Here is a 23,668-nt window from a genome sequence, read left to right as displayed (position 1 = left end):
TATCTCATCACCAGACATCTCGAGGCAGAAAGGATATAAGGGCCATGAGCGTGTATAGCAAGCATACTTCGATTCTTCCCTACTATGATCCAGAGTCAGCCCACAGTCGTCTCTGCCCCGGGCAAGGTTCTTGTCGCGGGGGGCTATCTTGTTCTCGATCCAGCATATTCGGGAATTGTCGTCTCCGCGTCTCCAAGATTCTACACTGTCGTTCAAGGTTTCTCTAGTCTCGGTGAACCAGTAATCCAAGTTCGGTCTCCGCAATTCAGGGATGCTGTTTGGTCGTATTCTGTCAAACTTCAGCCAGCCGTTGTCGTCGAGGCTTCATCACAAAAGTAACGTATACCAACGGCTCAGCGGTTTCGTTCACGGGCTTACACGAGAGTATTCCTAGTTCAAGCACAAACAAATTCGTGAAGTTGGCACTACAAAGCACGATATCATTGGCCTGTCAAGTTCGGGGTACAGATGCAGTTTCTGAAATCCTAGCTCGAGGGCTTGACATCGTGATCGTTGGAGATAATGATTTCTATTCACAACGAGCTCAGGTACATTAAATGTCGGGATCGTTCGTAGTATATCATCGTTGATGCGTCACCTTGCCCCATAGCTCGAGTCCAAGGGCCTTCCTCGTAGCGTGCAATCCCTGTCCCAAATTCGGCCGTTCTGCCCCCAAGGAGTTCCGCTTTCAGAAGTTCACAAGACGGGTATGGGATCATCTGCAGCCTTGATAACGTCGCTGGTCTCCTCTCTGTTACTTCACTTCGGCGTAATTCCAACCTCCGCTTTTGATGACCACGACAATGAGCATCGACATCTCACTCATAACGTTTCCCAATTCGTGCATTGCCTCGCTCAAGGAAAAGTCGGTAGTGGATTCGATGTATCTGCGGCGGTCTTTGGTAGCCACATTTACACGCGCTTCGATCCGGCGGTGCTCAAAGATTTAATGTCAGAAGAAACGGTGAACAGAGTTCCTGTTGCGGTCTTTTTATATCGAGGCCATCATTTTCCTGATCCTTTTTATTCTTTACAGGTCCATGCGTCGCAATCACTGCTTAACATACTTTCACCGTCAAACAAAGCTTGGAATCATCGTGTCCAACCGTTTTCGCTTCCGCCGTTGACTCGGTTAATGCTTGCAGATGTCGACGCGGGAAGTGACACGCCGTCGTTGGTGGGCAAAGTCCTTCAATGGCGCAAGGAGAACAGCGTGAAAGGTTCTTCAAGAGATTTTTGAACTTGAAGCTTCACTCACACCCTCATTTTTGTCTCTCCACAGCCGAAGCCCTTTGGAATGAAATTGACCAACAAAACCAGTCCCTCGCGAAGGCACTCCTACAGTTGACCGATTTACACTCGCGGGATCCGGAAAATTACAGCAGAGCGTTGAAATACATTTCATCTCTACAACCTTTACAAGTAAAATGCATCGACGCTCTGGAACCTTCAAACTTTTCTGATAGCTTTCTTCTCTTATGTAGTGGACCGCTGATCCTTCCCTATCCAGGGAGGAGACTGATGTCGCCGAAACATTCTATAGGGTCCATCAAGTTACTGAGGTACGCGAGTTTATTTCGTTGGGACGTTTTCACACATCGTATTTTTTCAGGCGATACGTCAAAAAATGAGGGAAATGGGTAATCTGGCTGGTGTCCCAATCGAGCCACGAGAACAGACAGCTCTCCTTGATGAGTGTATTTCGCAAGCAGGTGTAATCGGAGGTGGCGTTCCTGGTGGTATGTCGCTGTCTAACGTGGTTTTTTTCTTTGCTGAACTTCTCTGCCCACCACGCACGTAGCCGGAGGATACGATGCGATATGGTTACTCGTCTGCGCTCCGGAAGACCGCAATCCCGATCCATGGCCGTTCGAGAAAATTGATTACTTTTGGATGAATTACCAACCCGTGCAAGTTTCCCCGCTCTCTGCAGTGGAAAGTAAAGGAAAGGGCTTACGCTTAGAGGAGTTGAATGAAGTAAAGGGCCTCAAAGAGGCAATTGGAGCGGATTAATCCATTTTTCTTGCATCAGGCTCTTAGCGTTAGTCTACATATCATTATAGTGTCCATGCATCCATTAGAGAAGTCGTGTGCTGCAAAGAGCGTCCATATAGTATGTAGTTAACGGGTACATATATCGATTCACATGCAAATTTTTGCGTCTCCTTGCGGGGTCCAAGATTTTCGCAAGGCAAGAAATAGGGAGAGGGTCATCGCGGTCACACCGAATATTACACAGGCCAAAGCTGGGAGTCTTTTACGGCTGTACCACGGTTCCGACTGGTTTGAAAGTTTGAGGTAGCAGGCAGCTGGGAAAATGAATGCCATGGCCGTGGCCGATACACCACCAGTGATTTCGAGCATCACTCCAAGATCACAAGTAACGAGCGCGACTGGAGAAGAAAAATAAGTAATGTATATAGGAGGAGAGGTTTAACCCACTCAGCATTGAGGCGTAAAGGATGGTCGTCGTGAAAAACAGGTGTCGTTGGGGACTAAATCGTTCGTGCGAGAAAAAGTATTGTTCGATTACCTATTTTCATGGTTAGCACAAGGTTGCCAGCTAACGATCGCACTTGCCTCCCTGCACACAAAAAGTTCCAAAGGGAGTGTGGTGAACATATTGAGCCCAAAGCAAAAACGCGCCACATTAATTAGCGTATCATTCTAGAAGACGGGTAAACACTCGTGAGGTTGTCGGAGGATCGAAAACTTACTGAAGGAAAATTGTTCAGGATGTTGCCTTGCGTTTTGTCTGTGAATACAACAAATGCAGATATGGCGAGGGTACAACAGCATAGCAGCGACAACAAAGTCGATACATGTGTTACTTGAGCGAATCGGTCAAGAGTCGGCGTTCGTAAACTTCCATAAATAAGAAGCGAGTTGTGATGGCATACTATATAAAAGGTGAGCTGAAAAGCCGAAAATCCACGTAATGGGGAACCGACCGAAAGCGAAACATATAACACCGATGGCCTGCACGATGCCGGAGTTGACGAGCGAGAAGCGCTTGGATGGGTCGCCCTTCAGCTCCGGGGGTACGTGAGGACCTTCAATAACCACGGCGAATACGATAATTAACATTCCAATCAGAGCCAACCCGGACGCGCGAGAAAGCTTGTGAATGTCGCGATGTAAGGATAAGGGGTATGAAACGCAAGTTGTGCATAGAAAAATTATGAACTGCCGATTGGTGAAGATCCACAGTACGGGCATCGTAGCAAGAGTGGGAAATATCGAGGTAATGACATGGGGTATTGTATCGCCGATTATAATGGAGAAAGCAATCATCCCTTTTTGCTTGTTAGCACACACATAATGTCCAGATAGATCCAAAGCTTACCTCCAAAGGCAAAAGTGAATTGAAAAAAAGAGATAGCTGCACGTCCACTGGAGCCAAAACAACGACTCATGACGTCCATGTACGACTGACTTCCACTTAATTTTGCGTTGATGACTATCAGGTTGATGGTCCAATCGGTCAAACCGCAGCAAAACACGAGTAACAGGAGACCAGTAACGAAACCAGCCTGGCTGATAGCGTACGGAAGGCCTGAACCGGATCCATATCAGATTTTGTACCGAGAATCTGCTTGAGAAATACCTACCAATAATGCCTATGAGATGATCCAGGTTAACTCACAATTACTCCCTATATTTACGAGTGTAGACCACGCACCTGCTCCCAAAATCGAGTTCGCCATGTTTGCAATAGAGTCGAGTAAACCTCCACCAGCAGTACGCTTTGCAGCCAACTCCTCTAAATCCACGTTCACCGCCGGATCATAGCCATTTTCACCTAGGGGTACAGAGGCATCCAGACTGCGCCGTGCAGACGCATCGAATAGTCCTACAATCAGCGGCATTGTATTATCCATATGCCCTCGTCTAACGCTTGAGGTTTGGTCTTCTTCATCGTCGAGTTCATCCGAGTCAAGCTCGAATTCTACGTGGAAAAATCAGAGTATTGTGACGAATGAAGAGGCGACCTCGTACGAGCTTCCCGAGAAGATACCGTGGACCTCAACGGAGGTGGAATTATGTGCACATCCTCCTGGAACCGTACAGAATGGTCGTCCCTGTTCCTTCGGTTGCCAACGTGTTCGTCAGAATCCGAATCTGAGTCTAGTGAGAATACGACGTGGTCGTTGTCATCAACATTTTCTGCGGCCTCTGATAACAGTGGCTGGGTATATTCATGGTCGGTATCGCGAGTAGGACCTTTTCGAGAAGATTGGCTGAACATGAATGCATCGCAGGACGCTTTTGACCGTCAGCTTCATAATTGATGGGCAGGTCACGTGGGCTATTCCCTCTCTCAAGCCTCAAGGACCTGAGTCCTCGATGTACTTTCAGTATAACCGCTTACATAGTCGCCCCTCTCAGGTGGAAGGCCCGATGTTGTGACCAGTCTCCCTCTCTCGACCATCATGTCCAGTCCCTCCTACTCTCGATGCTTCCCCCTTACTTCGTCTTATTTTCTTTCTTTACTTCACCTTTCATTGTCACTGCAAGCAGGAACTAATGCGTTGGCTTCTCAATATTCGCTTGCTACTAGCACTTCGTTCCCATTTCCCACTTCTACCCTCTCTAGCTCCGATTCCCAGTCTCATATAGTCTCCAAGTGGTCCTTGGAGAAGGCCAAAATTCAAGATGGCTCTCAAAGTATCGCTTTTGTTGCCGATCCGCTCAACGCCTCTCCAGGACCTGTTTTACGAGTCACGTACCCCAAAGGAAGCTACTCGCACGATACCGGGGGTGTCCAGTTCATCAACCTCTGGAACTCTACAAATGATCAACCCTACCGGTCTATGATGCTCAGCTACGATCTTTTATTTGACAAAGGCTTTGATTGGGTAAAGGGAGGGAAGCTTCCAGGACTGCGAGGTGGTCCGAACGTGACTGGTTGTAGCGGTGGAAACCTGCCCACTGGACACGATTGCTTCAGTACTCGACTAATGTGGAGGAAGGGCGGTGCCGGGGAAGGTACGAATATCGCGTGAACCGACAATCCTCGATTTGAATCGCGTCGCGCGGCCCAGTTTACGCCTACATCCAGTCTCCAAATGGTCTTTGCCAAGAAAGCAGTGTTACATGCAATTCGGACTTTGGCATCAGTGTGTCGAGGGGATCCTTCACTTTTTCCCGGGGAAAGTATGCCAACTTGGTTCATTTTCACGTATCGTCTTTGACTCCTGAGACTACAGATGGATCCGTGTTACTCTTTTAGTCCAACTAAACAATCCCCCAGATGTTGCCAACGGCAATCTTGAACTCTAGTAAAAACTTGCTAGTCATTCGGTCATCAAATATCCAATTGAACGTCTTCCGTTGTAGCATTGACAATCTTCAAGTGGTATCGCAACAAGACCTTCAATTCAGAACAAGCTCAGAAGTCGATGTCAATGGCTTGTTTTTCTCGTACGTTCTCCCAGAATTCTCTTACGGACTTTCGCTTACGAGGTCGTTCACTACAGAACGTTCTTTGGAGGTCATTATCCTCAAATGCCACTCTGTTCAACAAGCGTTCATATTATCCTACAGGCTCCGACGACACTTGGTCCACTCCCGTTGACACACACACCTATTACCGCAACGTGACATTGTGGGGAAGTTCTGGTCCCTCGATTCTCTCAGGTCAGAGAGTCAAAAGTTCGGCTACCGTGATTATGGCTCATGTCACCGTATTCCTACTGCCGCTTCTGGTGGGTTTGGTGGTACTGTATCATTAAGAAACTTCCTCAGTTCCTTCATTTCATGGAATTGGCTTGCAAAGATACACTCCGTGTTAGATTAATCAATTGACTCGATTAGACGTGTACAATGGACCGCTCAGACAAGGCTATACTGTACAACTTCCTACAGTTTACTGTACTACCCTTCAGTCCTGTATAATGAACGTTTGACATCCGCGGACGAGCAGGTCAGCATTACGCGCCAACTTAAGATGCGACCACCATCACCTTCCATTCCAGAAAAAGAGTTTCTTTTCTCTGCTCTAAAAGAATCTTTACGACTCGATGGTCGTCTTCCTCTAGAAATGCGTGTTCCTGAAATCACCTTTAGTGAAGAACTTGGTACCGTGGAATGTGCACTTGGAAAAACTAGGCAACGCTTTTTTCTCTTTCTCAGTTCGGGATTCCTGATATCTTTTTTTTCTGCTCAGAGTACTCGCAAATGTCGACGCGAAGATGGTCAAACCTCCGCCAGAACGACCATTTGAAGGCTTTATAACCATTCATTCTGAGCTTTCTCCAATGACCTCGAGCGAGTATGAACTTGGTCGGTAGGTGCGTGTTTTTCCAATGCCTTTACTTCTACGTTGAGGATTGACTACAATTTTCAAAGTCCTTCAGAAGAAGAAGTAACGATAACAAGAATGTTGGATAAAGTGATTAGAAGGAGCGATACCGTCGATAAAGAATCACTTTGTATACAGGCTGGACAAAGAGTATGTTCTCATATGGGAAACCCACAATCTTCTGCTGCTGACATCCTCCCCGCTAGGTGTGGCATCTCCGGCTCACTGTACACTGTCTGGCAGATTCGGGAAACCTCCTCGATTGTGCTTGTCTAGCGGGTCTCGTCGCATTGAAACATTTTCGGAGACCTGAAGTAGAGGTCGTCGGGGACAAAGTTACGGTTGTACGTATCATTTACTAACGGCCTTCCATCCTCGTTTCTCAATAAGTCCACCGTGTAGCATCCACCGACATCTCGAGCTCCGCTACCACTTTCTCTGCACCACACACCCTACTGCTTCACTTTTGCATTTTTCCACGACACATCTCTACCTATCGTTTTAGACCCGAATCAATTGGAGCAACGGCTGAGTGGGGGACTGATGTCGATCGCCCTCAATGCCCAGCGTGAATTATGTGTCGTGCAGAAAAGTGGTGGTGTACCTCTCGCACCCGACGACGTATTGAAGATCGTCAATGTTGCGGTCGAAAAGGCGAAGGAGTTGGACGTATTTGTTGAATCTCGGTTGAGGGAAGACTGGGATGGTCGTAAACTAGAGGTTGAATGAGTTATAAATTATTTTTTTGTAATATATATACTCTGTGGAAATAGAAATACAGTACGCTAGTTAATGGCTTTCTAGAATGTACAGGTGTTCCGACATCACGAGGACTATCTGGCTCCCTTTTTCTTCTTTTTCGACTCGGAAACCTCAACTCGTCTCTGACATACAGGACAGCGGCCAGAAACATCGATCAACCAAGGATCAAGGCACGTTTTCTAGTGTTTGAAATCGTCAGTAACACAGGTAGTTTGAAAAACAAGAGGATAGTACATGGAAAACATGGCCACATGCCAAAAGCCGAAGCGGTTGTGCGCCCACTCCAGCATCCTCCAATCTCATAGTAGCAGGGTCGCGTTCCCGTTCCTCCTCGGCAATATTTTGTGAATCTGCGATGGATTCATTATTCGTCAATAAATTCGGTCCTGCCAGTGTTTCCTGAGTGTCAGTTCCGTTTATTTTACTTATCCTTTTCGGTTCTTCAAAATCCATGAGACAGATAGCGCAAGCAGCACGATTGTTGTCCAAAACAACGAAAGGATAGCCCTCCGTCTCCCAATGGTCTTCCCAAGAGTCTTCCTTGTTTTCGTGTGGAACACCATCTCCAGCCTCCTTTTCGTCACCAGTGTTTTGCTTTTTCGTCTTCGAGAACTTTCTGATGTATTTAAACCGCCTTTTCGAGCGGGAGGGAGAAACTTGCGGAGGTTTCGGGGGATATAAGTGTGCTGCTTCGGGGGACTTGATTGGACCTTCTGCGGGTGGTGCATCTGGGGGGGGTGGTATATACATGACTAGTGGAATGCGGTCTACAGCTGATTTCGGAAGCTTTCCGATCTCTGGCTTGATCATATGTGGATTCTGAAGTGGATGGCGTCCGACGCATATCAAAAAGATATTCCACAAAAGCTGTAGATTTGTATAAGCTTTATTCCCCGTTTTAGAAAGTGATCACATACTAAGATGAAAGGACCAATGATGAAGATGACCAGCCCCAAAACGACAACTTCCAAGATCATCAAGTAAGTGATGCACAGGATGCTGAAGACGAGCCACCATAGATGTGGGGATGACCATCGACAGGAGTTGACAGATGTGTAGACGAGAATATGGGCGGTCAGAAACCAGCTCAAGCTATACAATGAAGAAAATAAAGATAATCTGCCGAGATAGATGATTACCACGTTGCACTGGATGGGAAGCCGCTATATCGCCGCTCACCTTCTGAACAAGATGGTATGAGGGAGTATGGATGTATCTGCTGAAGCAGAAGAATTTGAACCATGTTGATGACTCGCACGTCCATTCCGACCTTGTGACTGGTCGGGAGGGGTCGCTGGATGTGAAGCTTCAGATATAGCATTGGATGTTCCCGCTTCAGGATCATCGCGTAATTCACGTCTGACACTGTAGTTAATAATCCACGCAAAAATGAGAAGCACATCCATGTACTCACGCAGTTCGGTCTCTTCTCCAACCCCAATATGATAGAATGCAGGCCACAAAGACTCTCCCTATCCATAAGCATGACCACACCCCCAAAGGTCGACTGCACGCAGCCCATTCGTTAACACCGGTCATCACCGGGCTTTCTTTGCTTGCGGCATAAGCTAGTACACCGATAATAGTCACGATCTGTAAGCAAAGAGTTTGAGTACCTGAGTAAGAGTGATGATGAGAAGGAAGAACCTGAGCGAAGCCCCAGAGAAGATTCCATAGCAGAGAAACAAAGATCTTCCGATTTGGTGATGCCCCTCGACCATAGCCCAAATAGATCATCGCTCGGTAAATGAACGAACGATGAGGGTGAAATTGCCGAGGTGGAGGTCGATCTTGAGCTGCAGCTGGCGTTGTTCGCATAACTGCTTGTGTTTCTCGAAAAGATGTGCTGGCAGTGGGCGGAGAGGCTATGGTGGTTCCAGAGGGCGCAATCGTCGATAGTTCCGATCCTTGGCCATACGAAAAGGAGTGAGAGGGCCCAGCACTACGAGGACCGTTGATGAGATCGCTGGGGGCTGGGAGGATTACTGTCAGAGGCTGTCGACTGGACTCTAATGGGACATCTGGGGCAGAGCGAGACCGTCGCAAAGCGTTTCTGTCGAGACGCGTGTCGGCCATTCAGAGCTTGCTGCTAATCTATGAGAAAGAATAAGAATGACGGTGAGAAGCTCCGATGTTGACACTTGCTAATGGAAGTGCTTTGAGAGCACAAGGGATTTGTACAAACCTAGGAGCCTGTGGTCGAAACAGCAAAGCTACTCCAAGTGGAAGTATGCACGAGCCCACCGCATGAGCTTGTTTGGACCTTGTTTGCGCCTGATGCCAGAATGACGATTTCTGTTTCTCAAGCTAAAGACGGTTCGTCAAGCTTTTAAAAATAAAGGGTGTGTTTAAAAAATGCTGCGCTTCAGTTTTGCTAAGCCTGGGCCGCAAGTATCAATACAGTATGTACTGCTACAGTACACGGAGTCAGTAGAATCTCATAGATCGCTTATCTCTAGCGCTCCTTTCCTCTCATCCAAATCGGTGTTATTGCCTGAGAAACAGTATTACCCGCTGAAGTAAATCATTTATTCAATCCGTTGCTTTCGTTCTCGAGTGAGAGCATACTCACCAAGTTGAAGACTATCCCTGTCCATATCATTAGCCACTGTCCTTAATATCCCTCTAGCCCTCCATCTGTCGGGATGGAAACGGCGGTGGCTTTTCTCCACGAAAACCTTGAAATCTTGCTCTCTCATACTCCTCTGTGCGGTGTTGAAAAACTTCTCCACGGCATCCCAACTAATGCATTCAACAGTCAAAGCTCGAGGTGCGTCTAATACGGGCCACGGAACAGCTTCCCAAATTAACGGTTCTTCTTCCGAGAACTTGGTGCTGTCGAATGACTCGCAAAGCGATTTGTAGCGTTCTAGTGCTCGTTGATTCGTCCAGATTCCGTAGGACCAACGGTCTCGCGCATACTTTTCTCGCTGCCGCCTAACACGCTCCTCATGCACGCGAGGATCCACTTGGCGTTTCCTGGCCTCTTCCGCCCGCTTTTGCCTCTGAGTTTCGGCAAATCGCCCTTCTGCCCATCGATTCTGTTCACGACGCAACCGCGCGGCTTCTTCCTCAGCCTTCTCACGTAATGCGCGCTTGTGAGCTTCCGCCTCCCAGAGAGGCCGATCCTTTTCAAGTTCAGCCAGCTTTCTCCGTGATTCTGCGATTGCAGCTTCCCTGGCAGCGGCTTCGTCTACCTCGTCCCAAGATTGGAATGGGGCGTCGCTCTCGCTCTCGCCGGAACTTTCGTCTCCTCCTTCTTGTTCCTCCTCATCTTCATCTTCATCCGACTCGTTATTGGGGTCATTCTGCCGCGTCTCTCTAAGCTCTGGTACCTCCGCAAAGATTTCGCGCATGAATTGTTCGTTCCATCGTTCTCTTCGATCACGTATCTTTGCTTGTCTCGAACGTTGCTTTTGCTTCGCTCGCCGATGACGTTTCGCGTCCAAATCTCGTTTCGCGGTCATCGGCGATAGGGTTCTGGCTCTTTTAGAATTGGTTGTGTGTTCGTAGTACTTCATATTGCGCTCTTCTTCGGTGGGGTTCACGTAGTGCGTATCATGGAATGGGAATAGACTCGTGACTGTAAGAGGAGCGTTATTGGAGGCTTATCATGGAGTAGGGTTTTACGTTTGGAGTACCTTTGCGTTTGGATTGAGCATCTGGGGAAGAATTCTCATCCCCATGAATTGGTTGTTCGTGACTGGTGGATAGGAGTACCTCATCCTGCTGAGCCAATTTCTCTGCTCTTCGCGCTAGTCTCTCTCTCCTTGCTTGCCTATTCCTGCTGATCTGTTCTCGAAATCGTTTGGAACGGCCATTGGAGCCTGGGGCAGCGGATCTTGATCTGGCAGGTGGCTGGTCCACGATCATCTCCTCGACTTCGCTTTCGTCTATCTCATCTTCAGACAGACTCAAGTGAAATGTAAGGGGAGAATCACGTCGATGAAACTTTTTCCTTGGGACAAGTCGCGGGAAAGTGTTATCTATTGTAGCATTCTGGTGCTTTCCGTTGATATGAGGTACTTCCTGCTTTGTACTCGAAATGGAAGGAGTTGCTAGGGTGATCGTAGACAATGCAGGTGGTAAGCGTACACGGCACTCGTACTTGCAGTCGAGTTTGTAGATATCCCACTGGTCTTGAGAGCACTCGACAAGTTCCCTTGAATAAATGGTGAGATACGAGAAGAAAACGAGGAACTGAGAACAATACCCGCAAATGTCAACCACCCTAGGCCATTGACCTTCATCCACAACACCTTGTTCCAGTAACGCCTTTGGCACGAACTTCCATGTAGCAATATCTCCCGTCATTTCTATCACAACGCGTCGCGATCCAGATAGATCATGAGCGCCACTAGTTGCGTGATGAGCTGAGGCTGTTCGCGGGTCGTGGTAGGCAAAGGATAATTTGGAATGAGAGTAGCGAAGGACTCTCCGACTTTGCAAAGGATCGAGCAGACCAGGGGTAGATCCGGATATAATTCTAGTGCTAGATGTTGAAGGAGCGGAAGTTGAAAGATGATTCATGACATGAGAGTTGAGGTTGAGAAGAGCGGAGAACGCGTCGAGGTGTACAGGCCCATAAGGATATTGATCACGTGAAGATCACTAAGGTTTTGCGGCACCCACCCACGATTAGAAAACCACAGTTTACATATAGCGATATCGGAATCGAAGATACAGATACTTGTAAGCACTATCTTATGTTTTTATACTCAGGGCTGAATATGAATGGCAGCTCATTTCGCGTTATGCCCGACGAAGAATAAACGCTCGATCATTACTTGAACCTAGTCATTTCGACTCAATCGAGGATTCGATTTGACTCGACAATCTGTTTCCAACTCGTACAAAAGCCTGTAAAGAGATCTTCTACCATGGCCCCAACAAACACGAACAAGACAAGGCTCAGCACGTTCCAATCCGAGATCGAGGAAATACACCATCGGGAAGTTGCGAAACAAAGAGCTCATATGGCCGCCGCTGTGCTGGTTCCTGCCACGGCGAAAGATACCAAGAAAGACGTTAAGGGAAAAATGAAAGATGTAGTGGAGACTATCGAGAAGAGTGGGAAGCCGGTAGAAAGCAAGGATATGAATGGCAAGTCGAAGGACGAAACATCTGCTGGAACGCAGAGTGATACATCCGAAATGCAGGAGAGGATAATGGTGAGTGTTGTGACTTTGACACGATAGTTTACTGCTCACTTACACTGTAGTCCTGGCTACTCGCCAATTCTACCACTGAAAGAGATAATGCAAGAGATATACTTGCAACGTTGATAACTCAGAATCACGGGGAGTATGTTCTGCGTATAGGTGTTCAGCCTCCCCGTGAGAAACTATTTGCAAACGAACTCGTCGAGGATGCCGAAGAGGAAGGATGGACAGGAATCGAACGGACTATCGAGCAACTGGATTATCTACGCAATCAAATAGCTAACGTAGTAGAAGAAATAGGTGGCAAGGTGAATTCTTTTCCTTTCTCCTCTTCCTATATCACACATCCCCAATCACCAGACTTGCGTTCTCTTTGAGTCGAAAGGGAATCATCCACGTACATCGATACTGTTACGGTTACCTCCTGCCAGCGTGGCTTTAACACCCGAGGTTCGTTGTGCGGTGGTTGGGAACGTCGACAGCGGCAAGTCAACGACATTAGGCGTTCTCACCCGAGGTTCGTAAAAATTTGTTTGCGATTTTCGGTCCCTGATCGTTCATTCAGGCGCTTTGGACGATGGAAGAGGAAGAGCCCGAGTAGGACTATTCCGTCACAAACACGAAATTGAAACTGGTCGAACGTCCAGTGTAGGAATGGAAGTGGGTATCTCATCTGAAGATCTTTGACCACGATTTCATAATTTAACCACGTAGATCCTGGGATTTGACCCTGCCGGTAAACCAATCTTACCGGATACAGCAGGATCGACCGATCCAGAGGTCATACGAAGGGAGAAACTCGGCTGGGAAGAAATTTCCGTCCAAGCGGCGAAAATTGTTTCATTTATCGGTGAGTCCAACCGTTACTAGCCATCGTTCTTTGGGAAATTTAGCTATACTACAGATCTGGCTGGACACGAAAAGTATCTCAAGACTACTTTGTACGGTCTGACATCTGGCGCGCCTTCTTGTGTTGTTCTGATAGTTGGAGCCAATGCCGGTCTTATTGGCATGTCGAAGGAACATTTATCAATAGCACTAGCTCTGAGCGTGCCAATTGTGGTGTGTGTAACCAAAGTCAGTGAGCGACTTCCTTAAGCGATGGTTCAACTGACGAAGAAAAACAAACACCAAGATCGACATGACGCCAGTAAACGTCATGGCAGAGACAATAAAACAAGTAGTCAAGGTATTAAAAAGCCCAGGTTGCCGGTTAGTTTCTCTCTGATAATTTGTTACCTATGTATGGTGGATTGAGAGCCGTTCAGAAAAATGCCTGTCTTCGTCAAGTCTGCTGAAACAGCCGTTGAAGCCGCGATGACGTTTGGAAAGGACAGGTTAGCATTCTGCTTTCGTTCAATTGGTTACAGCTCAACGCCCTGACTCCAGGTCATGCCCCATATTCCAAGTCTCCAATGTCACCGGAGAAGGTCTCGACTATGTGAATACCCATCGGAGCTTTTACACGGCGAAAAACCGTTGATCATGTTTTATAACAGCTGCGAACATTTTTGAACCTCCTCCCTTCGAGCGAGGCTGACACTGATAAATTTGCTCCCGATCAGCCCCTAGAGGTTTGTGAGCCCAACCCCACGTCAATTTCTTGCGTTCATGATGCTTCGGTAGTTCTCCATCACTGAGGTATGGTCGGTACCGTACGTCGGCACAGTTGTCAACGGTATTGTCAACAGCGGACGGATATCGAAAGGAGATCCTGTGATACTGGGCCCTGATTCGAACGGAAATTATCAGACGACTTCGGTGAAGGACATGCAGCGAAAACGGTTTGTTTTTTGGTATTTACCGTGGTTGTGAATCTAACACTTCTGTCATGCAGTGCAACAGTGACGGCAATGCGTGTCTGTAGCACTGAAACGAGTACGTCGGTCGACGGTTCGGAAAGGAATGGTGCTCGTGCATAAGGGTGAAAAGACAGAAGTACCTCCTCCAAAGGGTGACGTTCATTGTACAAGGTCGTTTATATGCAACTCAAGATTTTTTTAGCGGTCAGACAGTTTGAAGGACAAGTCCTCATTCTTTAGTACGTGTTTCTCAATGTTGCTACTCAATCTTGGCTTAATGATGACAATTAGCCACAACACAACGTTACAGAGAAACTATCAAGCTATGCTGCACTGTGGAGTAAGTCGCCTGGGAATGTCTATGCCTTGATTGACTGGTTTCAAATTAGGCTGTCCGTCAGACAGTGAGAATCGTCTCGATGGACCATCCACAAGGAATTCTCCGAACAGGGGACCGTGCTACTGTACAGTTTGAGTTCATTTCCCACCCAGAATTCGTGAAAGAAGGGATGAAGTTATTATTTCGTGAAGGGAAGACGAAGGTGCGTCGTGGCTTGAGCCTTTCTCTATCTACTATTCCGTTGCTTATCAATAGTGTAGGGACTGGGGGTGATAACGAAACTGTTATAATTATCTCGTAGACCTCTGTTGTATGTAAGTATATGGTCTTAACTGTAGGAATTCGTGTACTGGGAACGATTGTGGGTACAATGACGTCATCGGTGGGAGAATAGGCTACAGTGACTCGTGCCCTTTAATTGCTACACCTTCCATCATGCGGAAAACGTCCTATGTTGTGACTTTTTTTGCAGTCATAGTCAGCTTGGTTTTAGTAAGCGCACTCCTTCAAAATCATGAAATCTATCTAATGTGGTGGTAGAATTTACTTTCCCTGCGTCGGGTGGACTGGTAAGCGTCCGACATTGATTACTGTAAGTATTCTCACTTTTCTAACAGGCTGGTCGTCAAAACACCCGAGGTTCTCCGCACAACAATTACCTTTCAATATGGTCTTACCCAGCTCTGTGAATACAAAGTCGTCAACATTCCAGGAGGCGGAGAGAATGGCAAGTTCTCTTATACCGATTACAGCTGCCGCAAGTTCCCCATGCGAGTGAAGGATGCTTGTGAAAAGGAGAACGAGTCTTTTTGCACGGCCTGGATTAGTGCTAGATATGCTGTTGAGCTTGGAGCTGGCTTTGCAGTCTTATCGTTATTCGCGATCCTCGTCGGCGTCAGTACAGGTTCCCGAAGAAGGAGAATTTGGAAGGCTGTTGCTGGACTCGTTATGCTTCATGGTGAGCCTTTTTGTATGTACATTCAGCTTCGCTATGGAACTGATTCTTTGTATTCATCAGCTACTTTTGGAATTGTTGCTTTCGCGATTGTAACCGACAGTAAACGTACTGGTACATACCGGGGCACCTTCGATGAAGCGTACTTTGGTGCGTGCTTTCGTTATTCGTTTCCCCCCATTTATCTCATTCTACGATAATCAGGCGTTGGATACGGCTTAAACACGGCGTCCTGGGTACTCTCGGTTTTCGTTGCCCTCGGAGTTCTGGCGACTGGTATCGCGGCTGACTTGGGGCACAAGTGGGCCGCAGGAAACCGCGCTTATCGTCGTATAGACGGCTGACCGTCAGAGTCACCGTAACGACTTTCTCTTTCTCTTCCCAACTATGTAAAACATTCCAACACACGTTCACAATTCCCATATTTAAATTCTTCGTGCTGAATTTATTATCATGATCATCCAATGAAATTGTCAGAGGGTCGTGAGCCCTTGATCTCTACTTGCAACAGATCGTTCATTGTGGGATACGTGGTACAAGCCTATGGGCAGTAAAGGCCAGATATTTCATCTTGGGTTTATAACCTAGGAAGCACATCTCACATCCCGTTTATACTCCCTGCCACCGCTTCTACCGCATCCTTCAACTTGAAAGATTCCTTCACAACCGTATCATGTTCATCTTCACAGCACTCTGCAATGAACGTAGCCGTTTCTGCAACGAACCCTGCAGTGGAATGTCAGATACGTTATCTACATGGATTTGGATCTTTTTACCTAACAACTTTCCGCCATGCACTCTCCAAAGGGCTTCAGAGCACGAAAGGGCAAAAATACGGGTAGAAGCGTCTTCCGATCGCGTGTGCATCAGAATATCCAGGTTTATAGTCTTGAGGAGGGTATCGTCAAGGACATGTTCCGCTGTGGATGTTAAGGAATCTTGTAGGTAAGCCTTCCCTTCGCTGATATTCAGCTGGGCGCAAATGGGAATCAAACTTATTAAGGATGGTGTGACCTGGCGTATCTTTTCGTCACGCCAGTATCCTTTAAAGACAGGAATATTCAGTGTTAAATCCACTAAAGAGGACGTCAAGGAAATAGCCAACCTCCATCATCGTAGCTAATACTTTTCGCAAAGGTTTCTAGAACAACGGTAAGGAGCTCCTTGTTCGTTGATGTGGAGGTGATATGGTCCTTCATAATCTCGACCAACGGTGTTATAACCAATGTCATGTACGGGTTCATCAAGTTCTGAAAATGTAAGGCATAAACAGGCGAAAGAAAATTTAGACGATCAGCGTACCTTAAAGTAGTCCAAGAGACCTATATAGATCTGGCAGAACGTAACGGACCTCGAGGTATCTGCCGGGCAAGATTCGGTATCAGGTTTTCTGTTGAGAAAGGTAACCCTTACCGTTACCCTCCACAAAAGTCCAGTCATGTAAACGACGGAAAAGGGGCCTAAATGCTGACTCGTTAAGCTTGACAACAAGCTCAACGAAGGACAATATCGCTCGAGCTTTGGCCTGTGACGACAAGATAAGAAATTGGAAAGTATGAGAAAGAGCTTCTTACATTGTCTCGTTCAAGTGGAAGCGCCTTGACAGCCTCAAACGCCCCGAGGAAGACCTTGAAAAGTGCTCGAAGATGTTCTTGAACTTCGGTCCTACCCGCGCTACGAATTGAGCGCCTAGTAATATCGAAATATCCGTTGAGGGAAACCTGGCATTTCCCATCAGCATCATGCTTTCTTCGAGTCAGGACACCAATTTCCTACCGGTTGAGAAGATCTCTCAAGACTCGGCCACAGCTCACAGATCGTCGGCAAGAGCACCTTGGAAAGTGCTCGTTTAGTTATTGTTTTAACTAGCATAGCAATACCCTCTTGTGAGTGTGGCGAGACTTTGTAATCCAGGGAGAGTTTTAAGACTAGGTTTAGCTCCACGGAGCTCCAGAGAGTGGGAATCGACATGAGGAAGCCATGTATCACTTTGATCGTCGAAGATGAAAGATCTGCGGGGTTTGTTTATCACAGGTGATTTCAGCGAACACTTTGAAAGTCAATACCTTGATCGGCTTCTGGCAGAATCACGACCGCTTGAGAAACTATTTCCCGGAAGAAGGGGATGAGTCGTGGACCAAGCTTGGATCTTTTGTACAATAAAATTAGACGCATTTCAGTCTTGGATCGAACAGAGTACTCACGGCAGCGGGGCCAAAGCTGACATTGCGCTGGTGCCCAGCTCTCGATCTTTTATTAAAACTATCATGGATGAGATGAGATTGGTCAAACAGCTTTCTTCTCCTTGCGACATAGTTGAACCGATAGCTTCAATGGCCTTAAGGGCTGAGAAGATTGCAGCCTTCTCTGGGCGATGAGATAATATCGTCTGCACACTCTCTACAATCTTGACGATGGATGGAACCACCTCTTGCCGTACAGAAGTCGAAATTTTTGGAAGCCGTGAATATAAGAGATCCAGAGCACCTGCTTGTACCTAACGCATATAGTCAGTTTCGAGCATCTAGTCACACATGTATGCATGGGAACGAACCGATCCATCGCCAGATCCCAACATTGACAAGATAGCACCAACAAAGTCTCTGGCCGGTACTATACTCAATACTTTAGATAACGCGAGTCGCGCACTTCTAACGATTTCGTCGATTCTCAGATCGGGCGCAGACTCTTTACTCTTCATCGTAGCAAGACTGATGAAGAGAGAAACCAAATTGCTCAAAGAAGGAGGGCTTTCTGAGGACGACGCTTTTGTTTCCTTGGCGGAAGGGAACACTTTCGTAGCATGTCCGACAAACGTTATGATGGCTTGAGCACGGCGCTTGGACATGGTAGTTGGGGATATAGTGCTCTCCTCGGGTCTATGATTCAAGTCGTATCAAGAAATTTCGGGAAGAAAGCAGTCTCACTTACAACGAGTCGTCAAGTAGAGTAGGCTGGGAAGAATCTACACCATTCGCGCGACTTGCTAGACGTCGGGATTCATGCAACATTTCCACTAATGCCTAAGGGGACTTTGTTAGCTTATTCGAGTAGAGGGGAAGTGATGCTTACACTGATCTGTAACGGAGCAGAATAATGATGTATCAACGAGGTCGGTGGCGCTAAGGCAGTTTGAGAATCATCAGTATTTTGTCGAATGATCCTATTCGTTGATTTCTCCACAAGTAGTAAACAGACCGGTGCCAAAAAATCGCCGGGCCCTAAGACATCAACGAGGTGTGCAAAGAAACTTGAATAGAATCAGTACGGTATCCAACCGAAAGGAACGGGATCTCATACTTTGTACGACGGTGTCTTGGAATGTGATTTGCAGCATCAGTAAACACACGAAGGAAATCTCTCGATGCGATATAAAGATCGAGCCTCGCGTTGTTTGTCTTCTTGAGCGAGGATACCATAACAGGAACAATGTTGTCGATGGTCTGAATGCTTTGGATTAGGCCAGTGGCGGGGGGATAGACGAGTATTACTACCTTTTGAACTACTGCGAAGCTATAGGCGTCATCACGATGGAAAACGTTAGAACCCATGAAAGTGAACACCGGCATTATGTTATGCAGCACAGAGTCTGGAGCGAAACGTGCAAGATTGGCAATTAACAACAACGCCTGTTGAAATGTTTGAGGATTTTCCGTCACTGTAGCAGGGGCTGAGATGACTTATGAGCGAGCATACCGGGAGAACAGACCTCGAATGAGTTCCACGAGAATATCTAATCTAATAGCATTTGGGGCTCGATTTGTCTCCTAAACAGGGACACAATAACCATACTAAATCCATTAGAACAAGGGTCAGACTGCACCTTGACTTTCCCGGCCACATTGTCGATGGCAGACATTAATGACTGTTCTATGAAAATAACGTCCGTATTGACGGAGGGTGTTGATTGCATAACTCTACTCAAAGTCTCCAAAAGGTGGGAAATGAGATCCAAGGAGCTCGGAAGTGATACAGAGCCCAGAACCTCCGCAAGCAGACCTAAACGCAATAAAAGGTCCTCGGGCTCGCAAGGCCTTCGCTTCGAATATCAGGATGAGAATGGATCAACTTGAACACAACCCTACTCAGCTAGTTTCGCCCTTTTACTGGACCGCGGCCCATCGACAACCTCCATACGAAGCGAATTTAATAGCTGAATAACAATTACTGACTCATATAACATGATCGACAGTAAATTCTTGACGTATGTTTGCTTGAATAAACGTATAGACGATTAGTTCCCTAAAGAAGGTGTAGAGTGAAAACCCACAATGTTGGAGCCCTCCCCAGAACCCAGTTCGACGAGTTTGAGACAAAGTTCCACTTTCCGTTGTTGTTGGAGTTTTGGAAATATGCTCGTTATTCTTGCTGTAATCACTTCCCTCATTGAAGCTGCCACATGTCATTAGAATCTTGTTGCCGTAGGCAGTTCCAAGTCAACACACCAGTTTTCACAGAGGTTTGTACTATAGCAAGGTAGGTATCCCATAGCAGAGGTTTCTCGTTCAGTTCATCCGTGACAGACGTGTCAAACGCGCTAGTGGTCAACCTGACGATCTCGTCCCGATAGCTGCCGAAATGGCGGGATGCTGATTCCGAGATGGAAGTGATCTGTTGGATGATCGGTAGGAGAGCCTCAACTTTGGACTTGTCGGAGACGTCCTGAATGGTGCTGAGGAGAGTTAATTGAGCAGATGCCTCCGTTGAGGCCGTGATATGAGAAAGAATGTAGCACAGGACACGATGTCTGTAACTATACAAACGAGTTGAGTTTCTATAGTGATCGGGTTCGAAATAGACCATACTTCGCTTCTTTCTTCGGATTGCTAGAAGAGCGGGCAAGGTGGTCTTTGTGAAACACCCGAACATAGTGAGGGTCATGCAGAAAATGTTCAATATGATTCAATAGCGACATCATATACTTTTTGAAATCCTCTTGCGATAAATACTGGATATCATCTACAATTCACGAAATTCAGTCAGTCGCGCAATGATAAAAAGGAGCAACTTGCGTTTGTTGTCTCCGTAGACAATGTCGAAAGCGTACACGGATCCAAATTTTTTCTTAGTCGACCGCTTAATTCTGGCCAACAGCTCAGTCGCTCCTTTCCTGACTTCGAGAGCTTTGTCTTGTAATGCAACAAGGAGACACGGAACAATCGTCTGGAAATCTATTCCGGCCTCTTCAGAGTCTTCAGCTGCCTCCACAAATGCTGAGGCGTAGTGGAGAGCAGATGCCTTCATTTGGTTCTTGACAAGATCATCTCTCTCCGAATCGTAGCACTTTGATGAGAAGATGCCAGCGAAGAACAATAGGGCATCATCTTTGAGGCTTAAGAAAACCTTGCAAAGCAGATGTTTCTTAAGGGCGGGGCTGAGAGAGTTGCATATCTTGTATATATGGCGCATCACCTTTGCGTAGTGATAACCACGGTCGTCAGGGTTTCTCTGTAGTGTTGTGAGTCGAAAAAATGCGCGGTTGAGTAATGTGATGAGGTTACCTGAAGCGAAGAGGAGATAAAGTCGACTGAAAGACCCTCGGGAGGTAGAATCTGTGATAAGGTGTTGATGGTAGAGACTTGCACCCAACATGCGGTGTTCTTGCTATTGGGTTTCAGGACAATAATGTGATCGACTTTCTTCAAGATCTGGTGCCATCGAAAGAATCAGTGGACGTCAAGAAGCCAGGGAAGACTGCAAACCTCGATTACATCGTCTGATGCATCTTCTGAGGCGGCAACTTGTTCCAAATTTATAGCACTCAAGATGCGGTCTGCGGCCGCAACTTGGTGCTCTCCAGAGAGTCTGGTTACCAACGCCCTTGCGATAAGATAGCCGAAGACCCGGGCGTGGGAATTTTCATCCGTTAACTTATTGACCACTTCGTCGAGGTGGTGAGGATATTCATTTGAAGCTAAAACATTTTCTATAGAGGTATCATGAGTCACAGTCACCGGAACGAACGCGAACAACCGTACCAGCGATTCTTGCTGCAAGAGACTGATTTATCTTTGCCATTCTCTCGATTGGATCCTCTTGAACGTGTAATTTCCTTACTTCATCGCAGCCCTTTAGGAGCTCTTTCAAGGATGAAGGACCCTTCGCACGACTGAGATAGTGGTCCAAAGCATCCCATACAAGGTCAGCAGTATGTTGTCTGGGTTTGGAATACAGCAAAAAGGGGAAGATGAAGCGATGGAAGGCGCCTTCAACAATGTGGTCATTGCCGTCCACTTTGGGGAAGAAATGTTCTAACAGAAACCCCAGATGCAGTTTGAGTATAGCACGTCTTGGTTTTGCGATAAAGGATGTGAGCGCGACATCAAGGGAATCCAAAAAAATCTGAGGATTCTTTGCGGCTACCCGGAGGAAAAGTGGCGGGTTGTTGGTGTATAAGATTTCGAGCACCGACTGAGACGTGTCTTGCACTCGCGCCAGAAGCGCAGCATGAAGGGATTCCTACGAAGACAGTAAGATTCGGATTCATTGAGATTAGATTGAACGCACTTCGCCATCCCTAGATTCCAGTGATTCAGACTTTTCCAACAAGTTTTTCACAGCAGTCGCCCGAATCTGGTCGTCAGCATTGCTGGTTGCAACTATGTCGTCGACATTTTCGATTCCTCCTGACTTTGAGGATGCGTAACCCTGGACAAAATATTGAGCATCGGTGATGACCCGACAGAACACGACTTGCCATGCTCAGGTTTATTGACAACTGCTCGAACCGATGTTTTGTCCCTTCATCTCCTGCCTGACTCATCTCATCAATCAGTTCGCGGAAAAGTACAGGGTGTCGTTGAAGGATGTTATACAATAACATATTGAGGACATCAACCAGATCAGACGCAGACGATGGGTCGGCGGTCACAGCTTGTGTCAACAAAATCTTCGTTAAATGACGAATAACTAGAGTTGGAATGACGGGGCTGGATATGACAGTCTCGACAAATCCAACAGCGGTGTCATCCTTCAATCTAGAATCACGATCAGAAAGTGTCAAGAAATGACATCCAAACCCCAAATTATACCTGCGACCAATCCCACTGACTAACGGAACTATCAACTTTTCCGACCCCTCCCAGCTCATTGCCCGCTCCACCTCTTCGTTGATGCCCTTGAGGCGTAAGAACGATTTCACAGTGTGATTTGGAAGTTCTTCCAAAACATCCTGAGCTTCGCAAACTGAGATAAGCGCGTTGACAACTTGTGTTACACCGACTTCATGCGCGCATGAAATCATTGATACAACTAATGCCTTCAGGGCGGCCGGTGTAACTTTGCATTTTTGAGATAGCGTCGAAATCAGAATGTAACTTCCGAGCTGCAATTATTGTTTGAGAAACATCGAACGTCCGGGAAATAGAAATCATAGTAACCCACAATAGCATCTTTCGGGGAGCCAGTTTGAAGGGGTTCGACTAAAGCTGGGAGAAGATACGCAATGCAACTTTCTTCGAGGGTGTCGCTGTGGATAATGAAGTCGTGGAGTGTTGCGGCATTGAAAGCGACCAGTGTCCGATGCGAGTATCCTTCCTTAATGGCATTCGGGAGGAGTGAAGAGATGTGGCGAGCCACTTCCGAGTTCTTCTTCATTTCTGTTACCAAAGCGATTCTTGGAACACTTTGCGCTGCAGATTTGAATGGTAATAAAAAGCTCCAGGTCGTGTTCTTTCTGTACAATTAGGGGTTTCATTTTCAAACACCACGATATCGGTATAACAAAAGTGCACACACTTGACATGTAGGATAGTATTCATTTTTGCGAAATGTGGCGTCTCGTGGTATGGTAAAAACACGGAGATGAGTGCCTCCACATTGAACTCGTTAACCCTTAAAGTAAAGAATCAACAAGTGAGAGTGTATGAGAATAACAAAACGCACCTAAACCGTCGAACCAGCCACTCGATCACTTTCCCCGTTGGCACTTCCAACAAGTATGGGCCCAATGCCAGCAGAAACGATCTGATCGACGTATCCAATTGAGAATTGGCCGCTGCCGTGAGTAGCGTCCTGTCAATGGATTTTGCGGTATAGGAGAACAGGGCGGATTCGTATTGTCCTAATCCAGGATCCAAAGAAACGAGCTGTATGAAACCATTGGCGCCCAAAGCGTACACGGAGTCCAAGTCGTACTGGTCGGCATCTTTCCCAGTGAAAAGGTAGGATTCTGTAGGCTTCCGAAGAGTTCTATCAACGAGCAAAGAGGCATTTAACGAAGCATTCTGGGTCAACTGAGCCGCTAGGCTAGAGACCATCGTTAATGAAGAAGGGAAGGCACTCGTCAAGTTGCCGGCGAAGCTTCGAAAAAAAAAGTTTGCGTGGGAATTTCTTCACCTATTG

The 23,668-nt window shown here is 46.8% G+C and overlaps 9 protein-coding genes across 10 annotated transcripts; 5 read left to right on the top strand and 4 right to left on the bottom strand.

The window, feature by feature from the left end:
• Positions 1–84: 84 nt before the first annotated feature.
• Positions 85–2,013, top strand: E1B28_000483 (uncharacterized protein; the record flags this gene model as incomplete). Its single annotated transcript, XM_043146316.1, has 8 exons — positions 85–335; positions 395–548; positions 611–964; positions 1,037–1,220; positions 1,283–1,422; positions 1,485–1,562; positions 1,613–1,739; positions 1,802–2,013. The coding sequence occupies 8 exons, from the start codon at positions 85–87 to the stop codon at positions 2,011–2,013; spliced, it is 1,500 nt and encodes a 499-aa protein (XP_043015018.1).
• A 129-nt stretch (positions 2,014–2,142) lies between these two features.
• On the bottom strand, positions 2,143–4,249 carry E1B28_000482 (uncharacterized protein; the record flags this gene model as incomplete). The annotated part of the gene is made up of 9 exons (XM_043146315.1): positions 2,143–2,393; positions 2,443–2,533; positions 2,581–2,667; positions 2,718–2,899; positions 2,952–3,296; positions 3,347–3,556; positions 3,612–3,620; positions 3,683–3,949; positions 4,000–4,249. 9 exons carry the CDS (start codon positions 4,247–4,249, stop codon positions 2,143–2,145), a joined length of 1,692 nt encoding a protein of 563 aa, XP_043015017.1.
• Positions 4,250–4,305: 56 nt separating this feature from the next.
• E1B28_000481 (uncharacterized protein) lies at positions 4,306–5,926 on the top strand. Of its 2 annotated transcripts, XM_043146313.1 has the most exons (6): positions 4,306–4,989; positions 5,046–5,157; positions 5,211–5,282; positions 5,341–5,424; positions 5,481–5,494; positions 5,548–5,926. In XM_043146313.1, exons 1-6 carry the CDS (start codon positions 4,434–4,436, stop codon positions 5,733–5,735), a joined length of 1,026 nt encoding a protein of 341 aa, XP_043015015.1. In that variant the 5' UTR covers positions 4,306–4,433; the 3' UTR covers positions 5,736–5,926. The 2 variants fall into 2 exon arrangements, with proteins under 2 accessions (XP_043015015.1, XP_043015016.1); XM_043146314.1 differs by having other exon boundaries at positions 5,211–5,424; positions 5,481–5,926.
• A 350-nt stretch (positions 5,927–6,276) lies between these two features.
• Positions 6,277–7,033, top strand: E1B28_000480 (uncharacterized protein; the record flags this gene model as incomplete). Its single annotated transcript, XM_043146312.1, has 4 exons — positions 6,277–6,293; positions 6,352–6,454; positions 6,511–6,648; positions 6,707–7,033. 4 exons carry the CDS (start codon positions 6,277–6,279, stop codon positions 7,031–7,033), a joined length of 585 nt encoding a protein of 194 aa, XP_043015014.1.
• E1B28_000479 (uncharacterized protein) lies at positions 7,029–9,390 on the bottom strand. The gene is made up of 6 exons (XM_043146311.1): positions 8,714–9,390; positions 8,481–8,659; positions 8,246–8,425; positions 7,984–8,185; positions 7,301–7,933; positions 7,029–7,245 (listed from the first exon to the last, which is right to left on the bottom strand). Exons 1-6 carry the CDS (start codon positions 9,140–9,142, stop codon positions 7,138–7,140), a joined length of 1,731 nt encoding a protein of 576 aa, XP_043015013.1. The 5' UTR covers positions 9,143–9,390; the 3' UTR covers positions 7,029–7,137.
• Positions 9,391–9,521: 131 nt separating this feature from the next.
• Positions 9,522–11,596, bottom strand: E1B28_000478 (uncharacterized protein; the record flags this gene model as incomplete). Its single annotated transcript, XM_043146310.1, has 4 exons — positions 9,522–9,580; positions 9,639–10,649; positions 10,708–11,228; positions 11,280–11,596. 4 exons carry the CDS (start codon positions 11,594–11,596, stop codon positions 9,522–9,524), a joined length of 1,908 nt encoding a protein of 635 aa, XP_043015012.1.
• A 350-nt stretch (positions 11,597–11,946) lies between these two features.
• E1B28_000477 (uncharacterized protein) lies at positions 11,947–14,660 on the top strand (the record flags this gene model as incomplete). Its single annotated transcript, XM_043146309.1, has 17 exons — positions 11,947–12,237; positions 12,288–12,536; positions 12,589–12,745; positions 12,794–12,888; positions 12,943–13,078; positions 13,133–13,305; positions 13,364–13,440; positions 13,497–13,565; positions 13,618–13,669; positions 13,728–13,802; positions 13,855–14,012; positions 14,066–14,106; positions 14,165–14,182; positions 14,233–14,269; positions 14,322–14,370; positions 14,420–14,572; positions 14,631–14,660. 17 exons carry the CDS (start codon positions 11,947–11,949, stop codon positions 14,658–14,660), a joined length of 1,860 nt encoding a protein of 619 aa, XP_043015011.1.
• A 145-nt stretch (positions 14,661–14,805) lies between these two features.
• On the top strand, positions 14,806–15,669 carry E1B28_000476 (uncharacterized protein; the record flags this gene model as incomplete). The annotated part of the gene is made up of 5 exons (XM_043146308.1): positions 14,806–14,862; positions 14,911–14,939; positions 14,988–15,328; positions 15,389–15,475; positions 15,530–15,669. 5 exons carry the CDS (start codon positions 14,806–14,808, stop codon positions 15,667–15,669), a joined length of 654 nt encoding a protein of 217 aa, XP_043015010.1.
• A 127-nt stretch (positions 15,670–15,796) lies between these two features.
• Positions 15,797–23,631, bottom strand: E1B28_000475 (uncharacterized protein). The gene is made up of 30 exons (XM_043146307.1): positions 23,210–23,631; positions 23,063–23,158; positions 22,709–23,000; positions 22,357–22,649; positions 22,023–22,302; positions 21,833–21,973; positions 21,304–21,784; positions 21,028–21,251; positions 20,827–20,973; positions 20,338–20,773; positions 20,131–20,284; positions 19,771–20,078; positions 19,596–19,717; positions 19,411–19,538; positions 19,149–19,359; positions 19,035–19,092; positions 18,820–18,983; positions 18,626–18,768; positions 18,398–18,575; positions 18,257–18,348; positions 17,880–18,204; positions 17,530–17,822; positions 17,392–17,474; positions 17,102–17,337; positions 16,900–17,046; positions 16,739–16,850; positions 16,628–16,686; positions 16,431–16,575; positions 16,102–16,368; positions 15,797–16,051 (listed from the first exon to the last, which is right to left on the bottom strand). Exons 1-30 carry the CDS (start codon positions 23,581–23,583, stop codon positions 15,924–15,926), a joined length of 6,117 nt encoding a protein of 2,038 aa, XP_043015009.1. The 5' UTR covers positions 23,584–23,631; the 3' UTR covers positions 15,797–15,923.
• Between the last annotated feature and the right edge of the window lie 37 nt (positions 23,632–23,668).

This window comes from Marasmius oreades, chromosome 1, assembly GCF_018924745.1.
Source record: "Marasmius oreades isolate 03SP1 chromosome 1, whole genome shotgun sequence".
NCBI lineage: Eukaryota > Fungi > Basidiomycota > Agaricomycetes > Agaricales > Marasmiaceae > Marasmius > Marasmius oreades.
The sequence above is the reverse complement of the archived record's forward strand: the minus strand, read 5'-3'. Positions and strand labels throughout refer to the sequence as shown.